The 26,268-nt window shown below is 42.7% G+C and overlaps 1 protein-coding gene across 1 annotated transcript in view; it reads right to left on the reverse strand.

Annotated features, from left to right (window-relative positions):
• tead1a (TEA domain family member 1a) overlaps nt 1–26,268 on the reverse strand; it is a 50,429-nt gene that overhangs the window by 15,182 nt on the left and 8,979 nt on the right. The window contains exons 2-4 of the mRNA XM_085780079.1: nt 16,700–17,033; nt 6,787–6,851; nt 5,336–5,398 (exon numbers count right to left, since the gene is read on the reverse strand). Of these exons, the coding sequence (XP_085636205.1) occupies nt 5,336–5,398; nt 6,787–6,851; nt 16,700–16,904 (333 nt within the window). The 5' untranslated portion in view covers nt 16,905–17,033. The remainder of the gene's footprint in view (nt 1–5,335; nt 5,399–6,786; nt 6,852–16,699; nt 17,034–26,268) is intronic.

The following is a 26,268-nucleotide window of genomic DNA, read 5'->3' on the forward strand; positions in this document are numbered from 1 at the left end:
CATTTCGCTCGCCGTCCGTCATTATCAGACCGGGTTGTGATCACACTGGCGTCTCCTGCTACTTTATTGTGATTACACACAAATTACCACACAGCCATTTGTGAGTGAACCGCCCAGTATGGAGCGGGTAATTTAGCGACAGTACAGTGCAACAACACTGTGCAGAGAAAAAAAGAAAGAAAGAAAGAAAGAAAGAAAGAAAGAAAGAAAGAAAGAAAGAAAGACAGAAACTTTGCACATTGAAAAGAAGTTTCAGAGTTTGTTTGAAATCAGAAATCAGCGTAGTAAAGTAAAGTAAATTCAAGTAAAAACAACTTCACTGTGTTCCTATCATGGATCTTAGATGTTAGAGCATCTTTATTGATCCCAAATTGGGTGAATTCAATCAACCGGTTGCAAAGACAAACACAAAGACAGGACAACCCATAATTCATCAATTCGCTCGGTCAATGACATGCACCCAGAGATAGCAGCAAACACAGGAGCCGTACATGAGCCAGGCCTGAGACAGTGCAAGTAAATCTTTCATCTCTGTGCGCATGTGCAACTAGTAAATTTGCTGTTTTTTTCTTTTAACATAGAAGTGGCGACTCAAAGACCCTGAAATCTGTCATTACAGGTGGCAGCGGGCCGATGTGTGTGAGGATCATGAATGAAAAAGAAATGTGAATATTTGCTGTGCAAGTCGATTTACGGTGTATGCCACTAAATTTTCTGCTTGTGCTCCTAAAATTTTAAATTAGGGGGTCACTTTGCTCCTAATAGTATAGTGCAAATCTATATAATCTGAATTATATAAACAGGATACTGGATTGAAAACGGCGCCCATTCATTTCTATCGCTCGCCTGGGCGCATACGTATGGATCTATTATATGAAATGTGACGTCACCCTGGGAAAAGAGACTTTTCTGTGTTTTTTTCTGGTCTTTGGAAAACTTTTTGAAAGATTTAAAGTGCTGGACTTAAAAATATACATATACAAATATTGGTAATTAACAATTTGGGCCAGAGGGGATTTTTCTGTTGCAATACCACGAATGGCCACTGGGGGAAAAGAAATCGGAGCATGGGCAACGGGAGGAGGGCGCTGTATCTAGTTGTTCTAGTTTTTATGTTTTGGGACTCCGGATTGAAATTAGCACTGATGCTATAATCCGGCACATTTACATGTTTTTATATGTATATTGATGTGCACTGTCCCATCCAAATAAACAAATAAAGTAAAGTAAAGTAAAGTTCTAGGCGACGTCACAGCAACAACAGTTGCGCAGCGAATCTAAATGTGGTCACTGATCATCATCAGCGTTACGGGCCGTTACCTCTGACCAAACACAGATCACACCGAGCAGATTCACAGCCGAAGTCCGAAACTTCTTGTGGCTTTATTATTATTACTTTGTAACATCGGAGCATTCGCAGTAACACTCGTTCACTCGCAGTAATATTCAACATGAGGCAGAAAAACAGCTGAATGAAATGGAATTACAGGCTGTGCAATAGCTGGAGAGTCACTAATTGGCAGCTTCACTCAAGTTAATTGGCACTGAGAGAAATCTCTCCTCCTCGGGGAGGTAATAACATTATAGGAGGTACTGAGATGGGAATCATGGTGGATCCTCATATTAAATACCAGGAACCATATGGCTGTGATAACATCCTTGACCGGAGCTCATTTCTTTGAAACAAATCGACCCATGTGCGCTTTTTAGTTTAAATGGGAAATAGATATAATGGAGAAAATACATATACATATGTGTGTAAGATGATTTATTAATTAAATCAGGTGTTTTTCTACATTTTTCTTTTCTAGAAACGTCCGGTGTGCTGTAGTTTGTCGGGGACTGTTTTCTACGGTGGCCTTGAGAGGGCAACACACTGCAACTTCAGAAAACACATGCAAAGACGTAAACGTGCAAAAATCACATCATCAGTTTGACAACAGCACCTGTAAATCCATTAAGTACACGTCTCATATAAGATTGTTTTGGTTTATTTAAACGTCAATATCACATAATTCAGATGTTAATGCAAATATTTACTGTTAACCTTTGTGTTGTGAGTTTTTGCAGCTCATGTTGAGTCAAATTGATGATGCTGTTTTCTGAATTTATAGCACATTTGTGTCTTTACGTGTGTTTTACATAAGTTGCAGTGCATTGAGTTGTCATGGCCACCATAGTATCAAAATTAATCAGGAATAAACTACACATACACACACATTTGAGGAGACTTCCTAAATACAAAATGTTTCTATATTTTTATGTTTTTTTATCTTGTATTTCTTTTTCTATCGTTGTTGCTGCTGGTCTCTTTGGAAACACGGTTTGATTTTGCAGCTACATTGATAAATAAAATCTTATGTTACATTTGCTATACAGCTAAATTTGGTTGTTTTGGTTTTTAGATCACCTGCCGATGAAAAGACAAAACATTTGCTAATTTCATCTTCTCAAATGTGAGTTTCTAATGTGTTTATTTGAATCCATTGGACAGATGATCCACACAGTGACAACAGTATTGCGATGAAGCCGTAATGATATGCGTATGTGATTAATATTACTTTAACAGGTGCCTGGGAGCATATTTCTGATAGTATGTTGGTATTGTTTTAAAGGTTACACAACAGCAGTGTTATCAGCCTCTAATGCAAATGTGCCTCCTGAAGGTCGTGATCTCTCTTTAATATGCAGCTCAGTATTTGTCATGTTACACAATATAATTTTTTGAAGCAACAGTTTAACTGAATGTAAAAACGTCCCTTTTAAATATATTTTTTAATGCACCTTAGTTTACGGTGTGAGACATGACAGCAACCGGAGATATAAAATTTACTTTTTAAAATCGACCATCTGTCATTAATTTGATGATCGCAAAAACATCAGTTCAGTCGCTGCTTTGTTTCCTCTCGGACTTCTGACTGACTGCTCTTCTCGGAAAACAAGCGCTCCTTTGTTGCTCTACATGAAGTTAATTACAACCAACAGAGAGGTAGAACAAGACGGAGGGAGAGAGAGGGAGGAGACGAGGAGGAGGGAGAGAGATTAATAGACTGAAAGGAGGGTGGAGAGAGGGAGTGTAAGAAGAAGAAGGAGGGAGGAGGAGGAGGAGGAGGAGGAGAGCAAATGAATGTATGGATGTAAGAGAATGACAGGATGAGGAGGAAAAGAAGAAGGAGGAGGAGGAGGAGGGAGGTCTAATTAGACACCTAGGATACGGGAGTCACTGTGACAGGCATCCATCCAGTCACAGGGGAAAGTTAACAAGCTGCTGCTGCTGCTATGTGTGTGTGTGTGTGTGTGTGTGTGTGTGTGTGTGTGTGTGTGTGTGTGTGTGTGTGTGTGTGGTGTTCAGACCAGGTGTTAACATCTGTCTCACATGTCTCAGATCTAAATACAGATGTGAACATTCCCAACATGATGCATCTGAGATCAAATCACCCAGACGACAGTCAGAGGGGGTCTGACTACACCTAATATCAATATAATGGTGATAGTTTGTGGCAGAAAAAAAAAGCTGATAGCTGATTAATCTTCCAAAACTCCACGAAAAAAAAAAAAGTGCATTACAAGTCGCCTGTTAAACACATTTTAGTCACAGTAACCTCTTTTGTCCCCAGTGGTTTCCCATAGAAAGCTGTAAAACGCTCCACTACTGTGATATAGGAGGCAGTTACTGAGCGTAGTGGGAACTGGGCAGCGTTAAAGAGTAAATATGCAAGATTTTTACCTTGATTAAAGAGCTTAGGAGTAATTGTGATGGTTAAATAACTTGTTACAGGGAGAATGGAGGCTCTCTGCCTTCCACCTAGCGTCTCTTTGGCCTGAAAACCAACCTTGTAAGATCAGAGCCTCCGACCCGGTGTCCCAGCTCTCCTCTTGGTGACACCGCAACACAAACGCACTCCGTAACCCATAATCTCTTGTTTACGACAGATAAGACTATCGCTCCATGGATTTCTCAACAGCTTTGTTGAAAACGGCACATGGCCAAGAGGAGGGTTAGCAAAACAGAGGAAGAGCGACCAGACTTTGGCCTTGTCCACACAGAAACGGAGCTTCCCCCCAATACGTTCTTTTTCTTGTCTGTTTTGAAAAACATCTCCGTAAACACGGCATCGTTTCAAGAAATATCTGCGTACACACGGATCCACTGAAAACGACTCAAAACGCTGTATATGCTACTCCAGTCCTGTATGGAGCGTGTGTGGTGCTCTAATGCTGCTACAGCTACACATAAACACCAAAAACAGAGAAGAAGACGGAAAGCTCCCCCACTCTATTCAAACTATTAGCAGTAAATCTGTATCCGTCTGGACGGGCTCTTGGATAGTTCCCCTTGGCTTTAAAACGGCGTTACCATGTCAACCTCCTGTGTGGAGACCACTATCAGAGCTGAAACTTCGGCCGATATAACCAGAATTATCTCCTTAAAGTATCAGTTTAAGGAGTGTAAATGTTTAGTGATTTCCACAGATGCAGTGAGTTGAGTTAAACTGCGACTCGCTTTATTTATTAGCCTCCTGCCACCACCAACAACACAACATAAGGCTACAGCGGCTAACTGCTAACTGCTAACCTGCTAGCTACCTGTGTGAGCGGAAGTGATTGGAACCGTGAACCATGTTGCTAGGCAACCAGGTCGACACGACAGTCGACACGACTCTACAGAGAGTAAACAAACATGGAGGACACGCGGCTCGTTGAGAAATCCATTGAACGCAGAAATGAACAGGACAACAGCAGCTAGCAGAGACAACAAGGCCAGTGACACTTGTGTTGTTTAGCCGAGGCTGGTAACATCCAACCAGGAAGTGACTGTTAACGCATCACTGTTGTCTAAATGTCTGCGTTTTGATTGATTGATTGAAACCTTTACTTATCCCAATAGGGAGATTAAGACCGCAACAGTTAAAAAAAAAGAAGACGCAGAACAAGACAGTCATTTAAAAAAAGCTGGCTAATTGGTTAAAGAAGGGTAGCCTAATTCACTATGTAATAAGGTTAAATGAAAGAAAGGACAGTACCAGAGAGGCATAACCAACTTCTGAAGAAAGTGTTAAAATGCATTAAAGTGCCAAAACAAAACAAAAACACAGCAGTGTGTTCATCATGTTTTGTCCTAATTGATTGTAAGAGCTGTGAGCAATGCATTCAGTCAGTCCGTCAGTCAAAACAACAGCACAAACCTGTTTGTGCATGTTACAGTACTGTAAGTCTAGAACTAATCCACTGGTCAGATGTGTTTGGTCCTAAAAAGTATAATGTAAAAAAAAACAAAAAAAACCCACAGCACTTCCTGTTTGTTTGTTTCCCACAGTGCAGTCAGAAGCCTTACCTTTAGTTTGGACTGAAACTCCCTGGATTTTCTTCTGGCTAAAACCTGAATATGACTGGATACCTGGAGGAGAGGAGAGGAGAGGAGAGGAGAGGAGGAGGAGGAAAGAAGAAGATGAGAGGAGAGGAGGAGGAGGAAAGGAAAGGAGGAGGAGGATAGAAGGAAGAGGAAAGGAGAGGATAGCAGAAAAGAGGAGAGGAGGAGGATGGGGAGGAATGGATGCGGGGGAGGAGGAGGAGGAAAGAAGGAGAGGAGGGGGAGGAAAGGATGAGAGGGGAGTAGAGGAGAGTAAAAGAAAGGGGAGTTGGAGGGTAGAAAAGAGAGGAGGAAGGACCAAACAGTGAGTTGCCATGGTTATGAAAGGACTGTTGCCACCACACTGGAAGGGTACACACACACACACACACACACACACACACACACACTCCTCCCCTGACAACAGTGAATAGACCCGTCTACATCTTTGGAGAGAGCGAACAGACACCTGGGAACAGGCCGAGAGCCAAGACACTACGACGACTTCACTGTACGACAGACACACAAAACCTAAACACACGTGTGACTCACATGTGAAACTCTGCTCTTTTTTTTTTTTTACTCTATTTACACGTTTAAAACCTCCCCAGATTCCTACATTAAATCTGCTGTTGACACCACGAACATAAAGAAGTTCTGATGTGGTTCTTGATTAACATGTTGATAATAAAGAGTCTGTAAATGACATTAATGAGTAAAAAGTTTATGTGGATTTTAAGGTTATATAATGTTTTATATAGTTAATTTCGCCGCAGGAGGAGGAGCAGCACGAATAAACAAAGATACACATTGTTTATATGTAAATATATTAATGATTAATAGTTAATATTAATGAGATCTCAATAGGATCAATTGAAATATCCAATTTAGCCAATATAAAACACAAAAAAACGACATCTTCATGACCAATTTTACATTTTCTTTTCCAGTTATAATGATAATTCCCATAAAATCCTGACTTGTACTGTAATATTTGACAAATATAATGACAGTATGACTAAAATATTTACATGTTGATATGTCAATTGAATCTTGAATCTATGGTACATCCACAACACAGTCGTTCATTAAGTAGCCTCTGACTCCTCCTCCTCTTTACATCTCTTTTACTTTCATGACAGTTTAAAAAACTAAGTGACAGTTTATGGGTTTAAGAAAACAACTCAAAACGACAGTTTTCTTTTTACCCGCTCAGAGAGTTGGAAAAACACCAAACCTGGCAACGCTGGTGCCGTCCAAACTGGCAACCAGAGATGGAACAAAAACTCAAAACATTTGTTAACTGATATGATTTTTCAGGATCCCTGAAGTTCTTGTGGCGACTAATATCAACCCCCTTCACTCTGTTTGTTATTCATTTATTAATATTATCATATTATTATTCATAATAATAATAATATTATTATCATTATTACCTGTTTCCTCGTCCGCGTTTTGCCCGTTCGGAGCTTGATGTATCTGGCTATCAGCTCATTTCGGCCTGCAGGGAACAGACACAGAACACACTGATGAAACATTATGCATGCTGTTTTCTCTCTCTTAACACACGCACACACGCACAAGCACACACACACACACGGGACCCTATCTGAACTATCTCTATCTCTCTCTCTCTCTCTCTCTCTCTCTCTCTCTCTCTCTCTCTCTCTCTGACAAACAGCCTGCATCATATGACCCTGACAAACAACTTAGTGCCTGATTTAGTGCTGTTGACCCAGCGACCTTGTGACGTGCAGTTTCACATACTAGCACTGTAATCACCGATACCCCTGTTGAGCCCTCTCTGCACATGCTCACACACACACACACACACACACACACACACACACACACACACACACACAAATCACACACGCCATGGCCCTGAATACACATGACCCAACAATACAGGCATTCATGCAGACCGGCCGTCCCCTGATTAAAGGAACCAGCAGGCCAGCTGTACCCATGCTTATGTGTGTTCACATATGCGCGCACACACACACAACACACACACACACATACACACGCACACACACATGCACACACACACACACGCTTACAATGCTGAATAATTCAACCCATTCAATAGGGAGCACAGCAGACTCAGCATGACCTGGCGAGTATAAATTAGTGAGGGAGACAAGAGAGAGAGAGAGAAAAGAAGCAGAAAACCCCGACGTTACTTCCAGAAAACCTGTTACAGAGAAAAGTGTTTATAACATTCAGTGCATATGTGTGTGTCTGTGTGTGTCTCTGTGTGTGTGTGTCTAGCACATGTATGTATGTAGCCTATGTATAACACTGATTAGTCAGCACATTACAGTAACAGAGCAGCACAGCAGAGGCATCGCACCAGTACCAATGGGCTCTATGCACAGCTCCACTACTTCCTGAACTTAATGCTGCTCCTTTATTATTATTGGACAAGCTGAATTAATCCAGGTGTGTTTTACCATTGTGACTACTTAGACACACCTGGATTAATCAGTTTATCCAATAATGTAAGACAGGAAAGAAAGGAGCAGCATTAAGTTCAGGAAGTATAGTGGAGCTGTGCATAGATCTCATCCAAAAGATGGGAGTGGGATTTATTATTTTTTCAGTTTTTTTTCTTTCTAGAACATATTTGGGGAAATTGAGTAATTTAACTGTTATTTTATTTCCTAACAAGCACATTTGTGGCTCGGCGGCTGGGTTTTGCTTTGCTTTGCTTTGGTTCGTCTCCTGCTCTGTTTTCTGTTCCAACCAAGTGGAAAACCAAAGTCAGGCCAGCTGGCCAACTGATGGTCAAGATCAGCACAAAGCCAAACCTCTACACACCACCCAAATGGCTCACAACAATAGCCCTAACTAACTAGCAGATGGTGTGTGTGCATGTGTGTGTGTGTGTGTGTGTGTGTGTGTGTGTGTGTGTGTGTGTGTGTGTATATGGTGTGTGTGTGTCCTGACCAGTCCCACTCTCACTGAGATAGAGAGCTTAGACTGATAAAATCTACAGCTCCCCATGCAGGTGTTTTCCTTCTAGCAGTCAAAAGCTGCGGCTGACGTCAACACATACACACACACAACACGCACACACACACACACACACACACACACACACATACATATATATATACATGCATGAGTGCCAAAACACACACACACACACACACACACACACACACACACACAGAGTGGGTCCTGGCTGCGGAGCCTGACATCTGACTCCAGAGGGGCCAGCTGGTCTTTCTAGGAGGCTTAACGGTGAATTATCATCCTTCACTAACCCTGCGGCACACATCCCTCGCTCTCGCTCTCCCACCCCCCCCCCCCCCCCCCTTCTCAAAAACTCTCCAACACACACACACACAGGCCCTTTCCTCCCTCCGTCTCCCTCCTTCCTTCCTTTTCCCTCCCTCTCTCTTCCATCCATCCTCTGTTCCCTCCCTCTCCCTCCTCCTCTCGTAGTGAATGGGCTTCCCTCCCTCTTCTCCTCTCTGTTGCCCCCCCCCCCCTCCTCCTTCTTCTTCTCTACTTGCCCAGTGAAAGACTTCAAGGCCAAAGTCAGATGGTCATTAACTGTGACTAACAGAAGCCCCCCCCCCCCCCTCCCCCTCCTCCTCCAGGCTGCAGCCACTAGAGACAACGACACCACGGTAGAAAAAAAAACAAAAAAAAACATGGACTCTATAAACATGCATCAGTAAAGATAAAGACAAAAAAATGTCAGAATCAGAAACGTGGCGTGCAGCGGCGACGAGATGCAGAAAAACCTCAAATTCAGACAATGAACGCATCACTGTTATCTAAATGTCTGTGTTTTGATTGATTGATTGATTGATTGATTGATTGATTGAAACCTTTACTTATCCCAACAGGGAGATTAAGGTGTCCAAAACAGCAACAGTTAAAAAAAAAAAGAGAAGACGCAGAAGACAGTCAGTGAAAAAAAAAGGTAGGGTAATTCGCTAATAAGGTTAATAAATAAATAAATAAATGAAAAGGACAGTACGAGCATTACCAACATCTGAAGAAAGTAGCCTATTAAAATGTATTAAAGTGCCAAAACAAAACAAAAACACAGCAGGCGTCGTGCAGCGGCGAGATGCAGAAAAACCTCAAATCCAGACAAAGTGACAGAAGTGAGATGTAACTGTAACTCTCTCTGTCTCTCTGTCTTTACACTCGAGTCACAGCGTCGTCTAATTTGTCACCTGTCATCGAGGATGAGTGGAAATACTCATGGGAACAAAACCAATGCTTATGTGGCTTTGTTGGCTTGGCTGTGTCTTTAAGAGTACAGCGCTGTCTGTCGCCGCTGCAGCAGTTGTCCTCACTGCAAAAACTCAAAATCATACCAAGAATATTTATCCTATAGTCAAAATATCATTTCTAGTCAAAACAAATCTAATTATATCTAAGATGAGACTCATTGCATAAAGAGTAGCTTGTTTTAAAACACTTTTTTACTTCTTTCAAGCATATTTTCACTTGAAATAAGTAGAAAAATCTGATAGTGGAGCAAGTTTTTCTTCCTTATTACAAGCACAAAAAAAAAACGTGCTTTCACTGGCAGATTTTTCTGCTTATTTCAAGTGAAAATTAGTTTGAAACAAGTGAAAATTATCTAAAAACAAGTACATTTCTAGGTGGTGAGTGGAAAGAGATTACTTTTGACTAAAAATGAGACATTTTGACAAGAAATAAGACAAATATTCTTGGAAAGATTTAGAGTTCAGTTCTACGCTCAGTGATTAAGAGCTTCAGCTGCTTCGTAAAAGAAAGAAAACTCCTTGCAGAGTGAGGTTGAACCGTGCATCGCCGGACTGTGGCCCCAGTGACCGGAGAGAGTACGACTACGACGTTTGTTCCCTGTTTCAACAGCGGCAGGACAATTAAAGTGTTTAGAAGTCGTTGTCTTGGCTCGTTTGTTTGCCGCCCTCGGTCTCTGTGTCTCTGTCCCCTTCACTGACCACACGGTGAATCACTGTTTATAAGAAACAAACTTCTGCTGCTGCTGCTGTTTCCTGTTTTAGAGGATATAAAAAACAACAACAACTGAAGCCTGGGAAACGGTCACTGACCCAGAGAAACAGCTGGAGACATCATCCAGCTGCAGGTCGGATACAAACTATTACACATGTGGATCCAGGTGTGGTAGGGAAATAGACTTTGTTTTTTACACCAACTGTTGAAGCTGCAACGTATACTGATCGTATCACTTGAGTAATAGTCGTCTGTATATGTTTTTTTATTATCAATATATAATCAAGAACACTTTGTTAAACTGATGCAGGTCATAAAGAACGGGTTTTGAAGATGAGTTGATCGTTTCTCAGGCTGCAGGTTGTGACTCATTCACTGTGAACACTTCATAAAAGGTGGTGAAACATCAGCTCTGCCTCTAAAATGGATGAAAAACAACTTAATGAATGTAATTTTAACAAAATAAATAAAACTTAAGGTGAAATGACATGAAAGAAACACTGTTTAGACTGGAAATTTCTGATTGAAAATTCTCCAAATTGCTTCACAGTCAATACAACTTGTGAAATCAGCCTTTATCCTGTTTTTCCATTTTAATTGTTCATTTATCTGTTGGTATTCGCCAAATTCGTGTCAAAAAAGTTATCATCTGTGTGTTTTAAATCAAAATCGATGCCAAATCTTCCTGCAAATCGAGGGAGTTTCCTAATTTCGTGACAGAAATAAAACGGTTTCTCAGATTTTTACATCCCTCCCCTACATTTTAAATCCTGCCTGTCGCTGTGAAAACCTTCAGCTGGTCTAGACGACGTACGAGCTGGTTTGTGAGTTCACATTATATTACAGTATAATGGACAAGCCAACAGACTGAGGACTGTGATCAACGTCTGTGTAAGCGTCAGTGGGACGACTTGGACCATTTCATCTGTTTTTAATCAGAACTCATGACAAACAACTACGTGGAGGTCCGATCATGAGACTTTTGAACATGTATGGAACGAAAAAGAAAACTTGAAAACATCCAACATGTTTTCAAATAACCTGTTGAATTACTTTTTCTATTACGTTTCCTACTGCATGCATCTCTAACTAATATCTGGGTAGCAAACCGATACAGCGCCAGAGCTAAAGTCATGTCAGGGAAAACAGTAAATGGGATTTATGAAAATGATTTTGAATCTTTAAAGGGATAGTTCAACATTTTGGCAAGTTGGCCCATTGCTGCAAGGCAAGCTATTCTTAGAACGGCAGACGGAGCGGAGCCGCGAGCTGCTCAGAGCTACGCTACGGAGACTAATGGGATTTCTTGGTTTCCCTCATCAAACTCATCAAATACACAATCCAACAACTCCAAAACGCTCTGGTGGACAAGTTGTGACCTGCACATTCACCACGCTATGAGATAATAACGTAACGTTACGAGAATTCATGCAAAACCGCTGATGCACGTTGCCTTCAGGGACAGTTTTTCATCGATTGTTTTGCCTTACCAAACAACGAGGCCTCGATCTGCAACCACAAAACACTCAACACAACTCTTATTTCACATATTGTATAAAACCTGAGTAGAGCTCCACTTCAGTATATAAGCATCTGATCTTCAAAATAAAATAAAAAAAATCACATATATTCGACACATCGCCCAGAAACAAACTTAAAACTTCCAACTCTGATGGAAAAGTGAAGAGAGAGGCGACAGCTCGGCTTTATCACAAAAAAAGAATTTGATTAAGTTTTTCATGGAGGAAGTGGAAGGAAGGTAAAGACACGTTTCTCACACAGAAGGAGATACTTTAATACGACACATACTGAAGATGTCTGAAGAAATATTTGTCGTCTGTGTGTGTGTGTGTGTGTGTGTGTGTGTGTGTCAATGCCACAGCCTACACCTTGGCTCCCATAGCCGCCGCCGCCGCCTTTCTCTGTATGCAGGAGACGTCTGTAATACGTCTGTTTTCAACACGTCCCTGATCCACAGCTTAACAGGCGGAGGAAGGTTCAATACCTATTAAATAACTTTTTTTTTCTTCTTTTTTTTATATATTTTTGTCCGGTGGATCCATACCATGTGTGTGTGTCGGGGGACAAAGCCACTGCCCATTACATTGTACCTCTGATGTACCTTTGCCAAGGATAATGGCGCTATTATTCACCTTTTCATTCGCGCTCCCTTTTATACACATCCATTTATGATTTCTCAACGCCTCTCTCTCTCCTGCTAAGTTCATCCCGGCACTTTTTGCACATTTTTCTCCTTCTTTTCTATTTCAGTCCATTTCCCTGGAACCAGTGGGGGGTATTTTTAGACCCACGTCGACTCGTAGGTGCAGCACCAAACCATCAGATATTACCCTCTTTTCTTTTCTGTGGGACTACTCACCTGCCACTCATTTTACCTTTAATATAATGCCCAAGGAATCTACACAAGAAAAACTACCATTAATGACAGAGCTGGGTTTGAATAGGCAGGGAAATAATGTACTTTCAAAAAAAAGAAAAAAAAGAAAAGTAAGCCCAAGGTTGCGTGTAGAAAAACACAAAATAAAAAAGGCTCAAGTCAAATGAAGCAGCATGCATGAATAAAAAACGTCCTCTTCTGCAAAAAAACCCATCATGAGCCAAAAATAAGACCTAAGAACTAGATGCTGTTTCATAATTCTGTTTTTTTTTTTTTTTTTTGCACAGATGTTCAAGCAACGATTAACCCCCCCCTCGGCCTCGACGCCAAACGCTGCTCATCCTCCTTCCTTCCTTCTCGCCATTTCTGCCCCTTTTTTTCCCCCTTCTCTGCCTCTGAAAACAGACACTGTCTCTATAACACACTGTCTCTAATTAGGTCGCAGTGATGAACATGTCAACAACCTGAGCTCAGAGTCAACAAGGTAAAACAAAAAAAAGAGGAGGAGAGGAGAGGAGAGGATATAGGAGAGGAGAGGATATAGGAGAGGAGAGGAGGGGAGGAGAGGACAGAGGAGGAGAGGAGAGGAGAGGGGAGGAGAGGAGAGGAGGAGAGGAGAGGAGAAAGGAGGAGAGGAGAGGATATAGGAGAGGAGAGGAGAGGAGAGAGGAGGAGAGAGGAGGAGGAGAGAAGAGGAGAGGAGAGAGGAGGAGGAGAGAAGAGGAGAGAGGAGAGGAGAAGAGAGGAGAGGAGAGGAGAGAGGAGGAGGAGAGAAGAGGAGAAGAGAGGAGAGGAGAGGAGAGGAGGAGAGAGGAGGAGGAGAGAAGAGGAGAGGAGAGGAGGAGGAGAGAAGAGGAGAGAGGAGAGGAGAAGAGAGGAGAGGAGAGGAGAGAGGAGGAGGAGAGAAGAGGAGAAGAGAGGAGAGGAGAGGAGAGGAGAGAGGAGGAGGAGAGAAGAGGAGAGGAGAGAGGGGGAGGAGAGAAGAGGAGAGGAGAAGAGAAGAGAGGAGAGGAGAGGAGAGGAGAGGATATAGGAGAGGAGAGAAGAGGAGAGGAGGGGAGGGGAGAGGAGAGGAGAGGAAAGGATATAGGAGAGGAGAGGAGAGGAGAGGAGAGGAGGGGAGGAGAGGACAGAGGAGGAGAGGAGAGAGGAGGAGAGGAGAGGAGAGAGGAGGAGAGGAGAGGAGAAAGGAGGAGAGGAGAGGAGAGGAGAGGAGAGGAGAGGAGAGGAGAGGAGAGGAGAGGAGAGGAGAGGAGAGGAGAAAGGAGGAGAGGAGAGGAGAGGATATAGGAGAGGAGAGGAGAGGAGAGGAGAGGAGAGGAGAGGAGAGGAGAGGAGAGGAGGAGAGGAGAGGAGAGGAGAAAGGAGGAGAGGAGAGGAGAAAGGAGGAGAGGAGAGGTCTGATTGATTGGCAGGTTGATCGATAACACAAAAAGGAGCTTGAACAGGAGTTTTTAGGGGAGTGTGACCTCCACACTGGTGTCGTGGTGCGTTCAAGTACAAACACAAGTGTGCGGACAGAGACACCTGTGATAATGACAGTCACACTTTTCCTTTACTGTTTTTTTTTTTTTTCAAGCTGCATTTGGAGTTTTTTTTTTCTGTTCAAGCTGTAACAAATGGACGTGTTGTGTTTTTTTTTATTTATCATCTCATCAGATTGTTTTGTCTGATGTCGGTTTCCTCTCTGAACACGACTTCCTGCTGCTGGAAACGAGGCCGAGAGAGAGAGAGAGACAGAAAACCAAAACATCAGAGGTGTGGTGGAGCACAAAAACAAAAAAGATGCAAAAAGTGATTCCAAAGATCTGAATCTCACCATGGATTCATTTTTTATTTTTTATTTATACAAATACAGAGATGTGTAAGTGCAGCTTTAAATAGATGGAGATGGTCGCCTTTAACATCATTAACCTAAAGCTCAGATATGAATAAACTCTTTAGATGTCCACAAACTTGTAGAGTGTGTTTGTGTGTCCATCAAGGCAAGACTTCATCGATAGAGAGAAAAAAGAAAAAAGGAAAGGACTAAAGGAGGATCTAATATCTGGGATTTAATTTAATACTCAGAGGCCTAAAACTCAGAGCAGTATGAAGAAATCACCAGAGTGCACTCTGCAGAGAGAGAGAGAGAGAGAGTGAAAGAGAGAGGGAGGGAGGCGCAGCTGGTGGCAGCCAGAGGACCATCTGTTCATCACTCTATTAGTTCACACACACACACACACACACACACACACACACACACACACACACATATATATACTCTCCCCCTCAATGTCACGCTCATTCACACATACACATGATGCACCTATAGCTCGCCTCTGTTTCCTCTTTTACAGTTTATCTTTTCTTCCCGTCTCTCTGCCCTGTGAGACGGCCCTCACACACACACACACACACACACACACACAGACACACACACACACACACACACACACACACAAACATATGCGCACACACACACACACACACACACACACACACACACACACACACACACACACACACACACACAGTCATTCTCAAGTCTGACACACCACGGCGACACACTTCAACAGCTCAGCCAATCACTGGATGTGTTTATAACACTTTGCAGCAGAGATGTGACATTCTGCCACAGCTCACTGTGTGAATTAGTGACAATAAAAAGCCTGGTCACACTGTGTGTGTATGTGTGTATCTATTTATATACCAGTATATATATAGATAGATATATAGATAGATAGATAGATAGATAGATAGATAGATATAGATATGGTCCATCTATTTATATAACCATACAAACAACAAATCTATTGTATTTGATGCTGCTGTAATGAATGAAGAGAATCAACACAGAGAATTCAGAAAGTATTCAGACCCCCTCATTATACGCAAATGTTGTCATTTTGTAGATTTCAATGTAATATTTGTCCATAAACTCACATGCAATAATCCACAATGACATAACTTCAGAAGTTTAACCATGGGCCCAACCAGAGCTTCATCGCCACCGCACCATAAACCAGACCGTCATGGTTGGACTGAAGACACCATGGAGACGTTTGAGGACACAGAGAGCAGGAGGTGAAAGTTTAAACATTTAACTCTTTGAGCCGAACTCAAAACAAACAACACGTCTGGTGAACGCCACCAGTGCTCATCACCTGGTGGTTGCAGCTTCGGTCTCTTCACTTCTTAATGTGACACTGACCCAAAACGTGCAGTTTGGTCAGAAACTCATGATTAAAATGTTTATTGCATTTAGTATATGGGAGTGATGAGCGAATATCTTAACCCAGAGCCGACAGGTGGATGTTGGGGCGGTGGTGTGTAATGCTGCTGTGTCATAGACAGGCGAAGAGGACGATGGGCAAGTCACCCATCTTAAAGGAGACGTATCTCGCCCCTTTTCCACAAATTAAAATAGTTCCCAGGTGTCTTAAAGACATATCTATGGCATCCTATGGTCAAAATACCCCACGGATCAAACATCACAGCTCTTTTCATCCTCTCAAAACAGCCCTGTTCAGAACGGCTGGTTTCAGTGCCTGTCCCTTTAAATGCAAATGAACCACTGCTTGCCCCGCCCCCTCTACGGTACCGATACTCACAGGTAGGGGTAGCATTATGCAAATTCGAAGTCGGCTGCCTGAACTAGCTTCGCTTCATTTAAGACAATGTTAGAGAGGCTTCAGGACAAACCACAGACCGTCCAAACTGTCAAATCCATGTGCAAAACTTAACCGAGACTTTTTCTCTTTTGCAAAAAAATCTATGAACATAACTTTGATTTTAGCAATATGAGACATTTACTTTAGATTATGGCCAATAAATGCAACTTTACCCATGAAAGCAGAGTGTGACTGGGTCTGAATACTTTATGAATCCACAGGTTTCTCCACTTTCATGTTTTCTCTATCTTTATAATATTCAAGTTGGATATTTTTCATTATTTTCTTCCATTTCCAACAGTAAAAAACCTCCTTCAGGTCACTCACCGTACATCTTCCCCTCGTCCGACAGTATAATCTTCCTCCTCCCACAGGGCGGGTAGATGGCCAGCGCCTCCTGGAAGCTCTGCTCGATGTCGGGGCTCCACACCCCCTCGGGGTCTCCGTCCATGGTCTTGTCCCCTCCCGAGTCGCTCAGTCTGTCCATGTCCTCGCCGGCGCTCTCGCTGCCGCTCCAGCTGCTGCGCTCCATCCCGACGGTTCAGCGAAGAGCTACAGGTGGACCGATGCCGATGGTGGTGGTGGTGGTGGTGTGTAACAACACAGGAAGTGGCTGGCGCTTTGGTCCGATCCCCCCAAAACTCCAGACTGCAGCAGGAACCTGAGATGAGAAACAAAAAACATGTGAGTCCTGCTCAGGAAAAAAAACATATTTCAAGTTGCAGCTTAACGTCCTGATCAACGTGTCCTAAACCTGAATCCCAGCTGCTGCGGGAGGGAAATTATTGCTTCTTTTCAAGTGGGAAATTGCCTATTTTGTTAAACTGTTGTGTGTTGTGGAAGCCCAGTGTCGTGTCCACATGACAGAGACAGACAGACAGAGAGACAGAGGAAGAGACAGACAGACAGAGAGAAGCAGATTTAAAAAGGAGGTATAAAAAAAAAGCAAAGTGCGAGGGTCTGCCAGCTGCCTACAATTCTTCTGAAATCCCCCACAGTAAACAACAGGGTTGGCGCAGTATACACCACACACACACTGACATATGCACGCACACACACACAACACACACACACACACACACACACACACACACACACACACACACACACAGAATCCCAGTGCCAGCTCCTTGGGCGAACACATGTCATTTTGTCTGGTCTTCTACTGTTCACACTTCCCCGTGCACTGTCCCTCACCACAGCCTGCACAGGCCTGCAATGTGAAGTGTGTGTGTGTCTGTCAGCATGTGTATATGTGTGTGTGTCAGTGTATGTGTGTGTGTGTGTGTGTCTGCTTGGCTAATTTTAACACAATTACACTTGACAGTGTGCACACGCACACATGCAAATGAAGCGTGCAGAGCAGCAGGCAACATTTTGGATACGTTTTAACCTCGTCCACACACTTGAGCTCCACTCACAGAGTTTTTAACACCTGGAGATAAAACACACACACACACACACAGCAACAGAAACATTTGTGCGATGAACGGGATCCACTGGTTTCTACTGGACTTTGCCCTCTCTCTCTCTCTCTCTCTGTGCTTGTTCTATTCACCCTCATTTCCGTTTCCTCTCCAGCTTATACCACCCTTGCTTTCTTCCCCTCCTCCCTCCTCTCTCCCTCTCTCCCTCTCTCTGCAGTTTTCCATTCAAACAAGGATTCATTCATCCAACAGGCTGTATACGATTTGTTTCCTCCGCACCAAGAGTGACTGTGTTTGTGAATACGCAACTGTGGGAAGTTTCCCCTCTTGCAAAATAATCTCTGAGATCATCATCTCCGATTCAAAGCGGAAATAAAAGGATGAAAACATCCGTGGAGACTTTTTTCTTTTTGGTGTTTTTTAACATCACTCCTGCAGTGAGTGAGACTTAAATCTGAGCGTCTCTCCATCTGTATGTTCTGTCGACGGCCTTTTATAAAGCCTCCTGATCTGATCACACGCAGATTAGCAACCGCACTAACAGCGTTTTATGTTAAAAACGGATCAAATGTGCGAGTGTGTTGTGAATAAGGGTCACCCAGAGGGACAAATTTAAAGAAAACCCATCACCCATCAGGTTAACTCCTCTGTCAGGCTCCAAACGACAAAGTTTCAACTGAGTGTTTATCGGAGAAAGAGCTTAAGACCAAAAAAATGTTGAGTTTGGTTTCGGTTGCATGGAAACACGACTTCTGAATGTGTAAATAAATAGGAGCTACAATAGGAAATAATCAATTGCAGCACAAAAAGCAGCTCCGAACATTCAAATAATCCTTTATAGGTTCCCTTAGAGAAAATATAATAATACAAATTGAGGTCTCAAGGTGGCAGCTTCAAGATTTTTAGGTGACAGAAATATAGTGGACTTCTTATTCACATGATATGAATATTTCAGTAATTTTACCGCAGAGCCGGTAATAAAAGGTTCGACCTCTTTGCCGAAGCGATGACAATGAACCACCTCCGCTTAAGCTTCAATGAGCTTTAAAATCCCCACAGCTACATTTAGTCTCTATAGTATCTGCACCACTCCAAAGTGCTATTTTTTTTATCACAGAGCGACGGCCTTCAAAACACCAAGTTCGGCCTGAGTGGCCGCTATTATTACCCTTCACTGCTCTGCATGCAGGTGCTGTGAATCTGCACCGCCGCTCAGAAGGTCACAGCGTTCACAAGAAGTTTAATTTAAAAAAAGGAAGTAAAAATTCATCTTTTGAATACGCACTGTGGTGTAAATCCACATAATCCTCAGTCAACGGTATATAATGCAAACAGGGACCGGCTCTGGGCTCTGAAAAAGAATTTGCATGAACTACGTAAGTGATACTGTAGACGACATTTTTTTTCTGTAAATATAAACAAACGTTACAATAAATCCTGTTGTGTTGTCACCACGATCGGCCGTGCAGCGAAACATTCAAATAAGTAACAGAAAACTTTGTGTCGTCTGGTTTCGGGAGGAGCTGAGACAGCAAAGCAAAGTTTCAAAGAGGGAAGAGTGGAGGTGTTCGGTGGAAAGTCAAAACTACGGTGGCCCAAGAGGTCAATGCACTAGATCTTTTACTAAAGAAAAAACACAATCATGCTGCAAAAGCTTAAAAAAAAAGAAACATCTTTATCAATATAATGATGTGATGCAAAAGGATTCAAACCCAGGAAACCACCAACATCACCGTCACAGATACACTTTTGTTTTCTAGGAAACACTTTAGGACTCAATGCATTGAGCCCTCTGGGCCACCGTCCAAAACACTGAGCTGAATAAAGCCATAAGAGGAAAGGAGGAGCTTTAAAGGGATAGTACCTTTAATTATCGGTGCATGTTGTTTTGAGATCAGCGGGGCAGAGACATGAGCTGCTCAGTGAACACAATGGAGGTGAACGGTACAGGTCCCCTGTCCCTCATCAAACTCATCAAATACACAATCCAACAACTCCAAAACGCTCTGGTGGACAAGTTGTGACCTGCACATTCACCACGCTATGAGATAATCATGTAACGTTACGAGACAGAGTTGTTTTAGAGGCAAATGTAGCTGGAACTACATTCCAGACACGGCTGCTGGGCGGAGAGATAAGTAGTTCAGAGTGTATCATCATGTATCGTAATGTTACATAATTATACATGATTATGTCATAGCGTGGTGAATGTACAGGTCACAACTTGTCCACCAGAGCGTTTTGGAGTTGTTGGATTGTGTATTTGATGAGTTTGATGAGGGACAGGGGACCTGTACCGTTCACCTCCATTGTAAAAATAGCTCGAAATAGCACCGATAATTAAAGGTATGAACCTACTGCTATGACTATAGGAATTATGGTGATAGGAGAAGTTGCCAAAATGTACTATCCCTTTAAGATGATGTAGTCCTCATACTGAACCAACTCTAACTGGTACTAAGAGCTGATTATTAATCAGACTGAAATGTCACTGCCACGATTTCACCTTGAGACTATAATGAATTCGCAGCGTAACACACTGAGCTCCACCGGTGCACTACCGGTGCGTAGGGATATGGTGTCGTCCAGCGGTCGACAGAGATGTAGTGCCAAAGCAAAGTGCTGTAAAGATCAAAACAGATATTGGTTTGTCTCAGTGGCAGATTCACACACAGCTCTGGGAATGTCCCGTCCATTCATTCGTAACGACCTCACACGACCCCGGAGGAGGAAATAACCCAAAACCGTCCCCGTACCAGAACAACTACATTGTCTTCAGGACGTTTTCTGATCCCTTTGATTTTGTTTTGTACACTTAAGTGATTTGTAGGTTTGATTATGAATGGATGAATGTCCAAATTCTGCCTGTCAATCTCCAGATCTCTGCACAGATGTTCCCAGAGGTTTCAGTCAGTCAGTCTTGTCTCGACCGTGTCTCTCCTACATTCATTCGTCCTCCAACCTTCAGGACATAAAAAGCAGCCGCCACCACCGCCGTCCTTCACCGTGCAGGATGGATGATGTTTTCCAGACGTCCTGTTTGGATTTCTTCTTTGCTCGAGGAATTCAATTTTTGTCTCATCAGATTTTTTTCCCGTCCTCATGCTCTCAGAGTCCTCTAAATATCATTTGGCAAACAGCAGCCTGTCATATGCCTTTTAGTCAAAGTGGCTTCTGTTCAAGCCGCTCCATCATAAAGGCCTGATAGATGGCGGAGAGCGCTGCATGAGATGGTCGTGTCGTCCCTCAGGCAGGTTCTCTCACCGCTCAACCAAACTTCACACTCCAAACTTTATATTTATCCAGGTCGTTGTTTTGCCGGAAGCAGTCGGAGCTTCAGGAGTTTTAAAACCTTAGATCTGATCCACAGATTCACTGTCTTTCCAATTAGTAATTCAATTTGCCACAGATGGACTCTGGTTTCTGAAGTCCTGTTCATCTCTATATTCAATAGACCGGCGACTAGACTTGTCACAATTATTATGACACAATCGCCTGATCGCAAATTACCATTCATCTTTGTAAAAACAGCCAGATGAAACAAACAGAAACGTCAAACTTCCATCGCTGTTTCCTCATCGCGTCCTCATTAAAGTGACAAAGAGGAGTTTTGGAAAGCAAAGTGTTTTCACACTACATTTCCCATGAGCCTCTGCGTGCACGGTGAAATTATTGGACCGGCACAAGACGGACGAAAGCGAAAACATTTGCCAAGAATGTTTTCATTAATCAAGAACGAAAGTTGGAGGTTAGAAGACGATCAGATACCGTCGTAGTTCCGGCCATAAACGATGCAAACTAGCGATTCGGCGGCGTTATTCCTTAGCCTCGTAAACCAGCCTCTCGCGGAAATGCATTTCATTTCATTTCTCGGGAGAGTCTGGCCTCATCCCCCCTGTAAGCGTTTGGGGTGGGTGGGAGCTGGGCGGGAGTAGTAGCAATTTAGCGGTTTAATATCTTTGGTAGTAGCGTTGACAGACAACCCCATTCAGCCAATCAGCAAGTTGGTGTAGTGACGGGGCTTTGCACCAGTTGGTCCCTGATTGGCCAACGTGCTGTGTCAATCACAGCGACGACGCTGATTGGCTCGGCCTTCTGAGGGTTTCAGTCCAAACGCTTAGAATGGGGATGAGGCCAGACTCTCCCACGGAATGAAATGAAATGCACTTCCGCGAGAGGCTGGTTTACGAGGCTAGTTATTCCCATGACCGTCCGGGAAACCAGGAAACCAGGAAATACTGGGGGAGTCGACCACTAAGTAATAATAACAAAATAACTATAAAGACAAAACGATATATTTAAGGAAAATGGACCCATTAACAAGTGGGTAACGTAGATTCATCCACATTAATATGAGACTCTTATTATGTGAGACCAAACGCAAACTCCTCGGGGCCTCTTTAAAAGTAAATATTTTTGAACAGTTGCAACGTATATCAAAAAACTACAAACTAAAAACACAATAATGTTAAATGCAAGATGTAAATGGGTCGGACTATTTCCTGCATGGGGCCTCGGTCAGTACAGTGAGGTAGAAGTGAGCGAGGGGCCCAGCAGCAGATGGACACTGGAGAGATACATTAGTCGCACAACAATCAACTGACTATACAACTACTGGGTGACTCCTCTGCACCATCAGTGCACACACACACACGCACACGCACACACGGCGCCCGGGCCACTCCAGCCAGGACAGCAGGCTTCATGGTGTCAGTGCCAGCCCTCAGGAGAAAACACACAGGGCAGACGGCCACAATCCTGCAGCTGCCTTGGACTCTGACGCTCTCTCTCCCTCTGAGCCGCTCGCTGCTCGTCCTCCCTCCTGCAGCTCCTCGCCGCCGCCGCCGCCGCACACGCCAACTACATGCATGTTTGTTGTTTGTGTTACATGCATGCAACACACAGGGCTCCATGAAATGTAAACGTTACTTAACGGGGGAAGGGAGGAAGGGAAAGAGGGAGGCGACCTGGACTCTTATGTGTGTGTGTGTGTGTGTGTGTGTGTGTGTGTGACAGCGGGGGGTCCTGCTGGTGGACAAGTTGACTGTTATCTCAGCCCAGTCACTCTCTCTTCTGTTGGACCATTCAACGGCATCTGTTTTATCCATTTCCAACACACACACACACACACACACACACACACACATGCAGGTTTTTATACAAGAGGATTTTCTGATAATCCACAAAGTAAACATTGTTCCACTTTATGGTTCTTTACGACACAAACAGATTTATTCTCCATCTGAAGACTTTTTTTCCCCCTTTTTTATTATTATTATTTTTCCATCAAGGACCATAAGACTCATCTGAGCTCATCTTTTACTCATGAGTATTCAATATGTGAGCAGATTCAGGGGTGCTTCATTTATCATCACCTCTTTAACAGCCGCCGCCGCCGCCACGGACACACATCACTTCTTGCAAGGTAAAACCATTCAAGTACGCCTCATGTTATTCAAACAGTCGGTGTATTTAAGAGCTGATCTGCTGTCTGTCCCTGAAGTCCTCACTTCAAACTAACTGTGTTTTGGGGACATTAAATGCTTTTACATGTGATGTTTTTGTGAGCTTCAAAACTGAACTGTATAGTGATGAATGAGATTAATAATATAGTAGGAGAGCTCTCAAGTGCTGCACATACAGTGATGGACGACTGCTTTTAAAACATTCAGTCATGTGACCAGTAGAGTTTGGTTAACTCCGTATGTATTGATCCAGATCAGCTTATTACTGTAGATATTATAGTGCAGAAACACTATTTCAATGTATATATGTTATAAGCCGACAAGTTAAAGTTTAGTGTTCTTCACAATTTCAAATAAACAAATCTAATTCATCTATGTTAATATTATTGTTTCTATTGTTTCTAAATCCCTAAAAATGAAGACAACAACCATCATCTTTCACATCCATCATCATAATTAAAATACTACATCAGAAATATAGAAACACTCAAAACAGCATTGTGTACAAACATCAAACAGCGCAAGTGTCAAAGAGGTGGAAAAAAGACACAAACTTTCAGGATAAAAGCAGAAAAACGACTCAGAAATTTGCCATTTTTTAAAAAGGTGAAGTGACAGGAAACCTGACGCACAATTACTGTTGTGAAAAGATAGTCATGTGATCTTTTGGTCAGATTGTATATTATCATTGTTATTCTTAATAATAATAATAATTAGACCCAGTTTCGTAGCCGTAGAAGAACTGGATTCAATCTGATCTTAAAAATCATCACTTCCAGGTTTTTCACTCATATTTAATTCTCATTAACACCAAACACTGTTAAACACATCAATAAATGAATAAAAAAAACCTCAGATGAGCAGCCATCCATCCATCTACCCATCCATCCATCCATCCATACATCTATCTATCCATTCATACATCTATTTATCCATCCATTCGTCCATCCATCCATCCATAGATCCGTCTATCCATCCATCTATCCATTCAATATGTTGCTATGGGAGCCGACTCCACAAAACTTTGTGAAACTTCGTTTGTCCTCATCTGGATCCAAACTCTCTTCACTGGGTCGATCAGACACGAGGTCGTACGAGGATACGATAACTCGACCACCTCTGTCTCTTCACACACGAGTTGTGTGTTTGAGTTTTTCTAAGTAACACGACTTCACAACCACGTGACAAAAACTCCAAAGTCATTATTGTGTTTTTACCGAATCATTACCTGAACTGTGACACTTTAAACAATCCACGACCACACGGACGGTTGGGGAGAAAAACAAGCTTCACTTTTCATTTTTACAGACGAACTGGAGACGATGTTTGTTGAAACTGAATCAGAAGTAGTTTCTGCTCACTAGTGTCGAGTTTATTTTGTAACTGGCCTCTGCAGCCTCACATGGATTATATCGATACGATCACTCGAGTCGGACGGCACAAAAACTTCCCGTGCAGACTGAGTGGATCTCCCGTTTCCAATGCCGTCTTTGTCCTGTCGTACTCCATTACTACTTGTGGTTTTTGTCTCGGCTCTGACGCACGTCTCCTCGCTGCATTCACTCTTTCTGGATCTGATGATCACGATTTCAATTAATCCATTACTGATTAGTTCATCTTGCATAATTCAATGGTGGGGAAGAAAGAAACAACAAATAATCACCTTTATGAAAGTCTCGAGTTGGTTTGATTAGTTCTGACCCGATTTCATGTTCTTCAAAAAAAAAAACAAAGGCAGATATTCATGGCGCCTCGTGAAAAAAAGCAGCATCAGTGAAAAGAAAACCAGCAAAAGCGTCTTTTACTCTTTCTCCGCGCTAATACGTACTTGAGAAAGACAGAGAAAGTGAGGGAGAGATTTGCTTTATGAGTGGTGAAGAGGCTGTGATTCACAGTGTGCACTCCTCATTATTTCACCATCTCTTCTCACAGAGGCATTACCATTTATGCACACACACAGTAATTGGTCACAGATTGCACACTGATACACTGAAGTGCTTATTTCCTCCTGGAAATGTGACGGTAAAAGGTTTAGCTATAGCAGCTCTTCTCCCTGCTCCACATCCCTCTCTCTCTCTCTATCTCTTATTCCACTTCCACTAGTTTTTCTTTTTTTTTTTTTTTTGCAGAGTCAGACCGAGCCATTATCTGGCCTCTTCCTGGGAGGGTTTACTGTCACAAGTACACTGTCACACACACACACACACATGCACATGCATATACATATACACACACAGAGACACACACACACACACGCATGCACATACATATACACACACAGACACACACACACACACATGCACGCACACCAGTGGAAAGAGAGGCCTGGGGAGGTTACAGCAATACCAACACCATTTAATAAGTGTGAACTCAGGATCATTGTGCGGAAACATAAACCACATGTGCATTATGTACGAGTGTGTGTGTGCGTGTGTGTGTGTGTGTGTGAGAGAGAGAGTCCTATTCCACACAGAAAAATGTTCAATATCACTATATAATGCAATAATAACCCACCGGCTGAATGTGGGATGTCTCATTTTCCTTTTATAGCTCTTTTATACTATTTTTTTAATTTTTTTTTTTACAAACACACACACATACCTACATATGTGCCCTTACTTTCATGTTTCCTTGCAGCAGTGAGGTTTGCACCCAATTTCTTGTAGCTACTCGAGTTGACAATGCCAATAAAGATATTCTGCTCTATTCGCTGTATAACGCTGAACAGCCTCTCTCTCTCTCTACTACTACAGTTACACTCTGTACAGGCTCTGAGAAAATGAATTAGCCCCTGAACTGTGTTTTACCATCTGCGGTCCATTAGAACTTGGGTACTGTTTTATTTAGACAGATGCAGGTTAACGGAGACAGAGAGGTTACAGCAGCCGTGCATCCTCTAAAAAACGTGCTGCTTCTTAAGGGATGGATCTGGATTTAACCACAGAACAGTCTGATTATTTCCTGTTCCTCTGCCAAAAAACAAAACAAAAAAAAAACGTAGGCC

This window comes from Trachurus japonicus, chromosome 6 (assembly GCF_045865225.1).
Source record: "Trachurus japonicus isolate A0001 chromosome 6, Traja_1.0".
Taxonomy (NCBI): domain Eukaryota; kingdom Metazoa; phylum Chordata; class Actinopteri; order Carangiformes; family Carangidae; genus Trachurus; species Trachurus japonicus.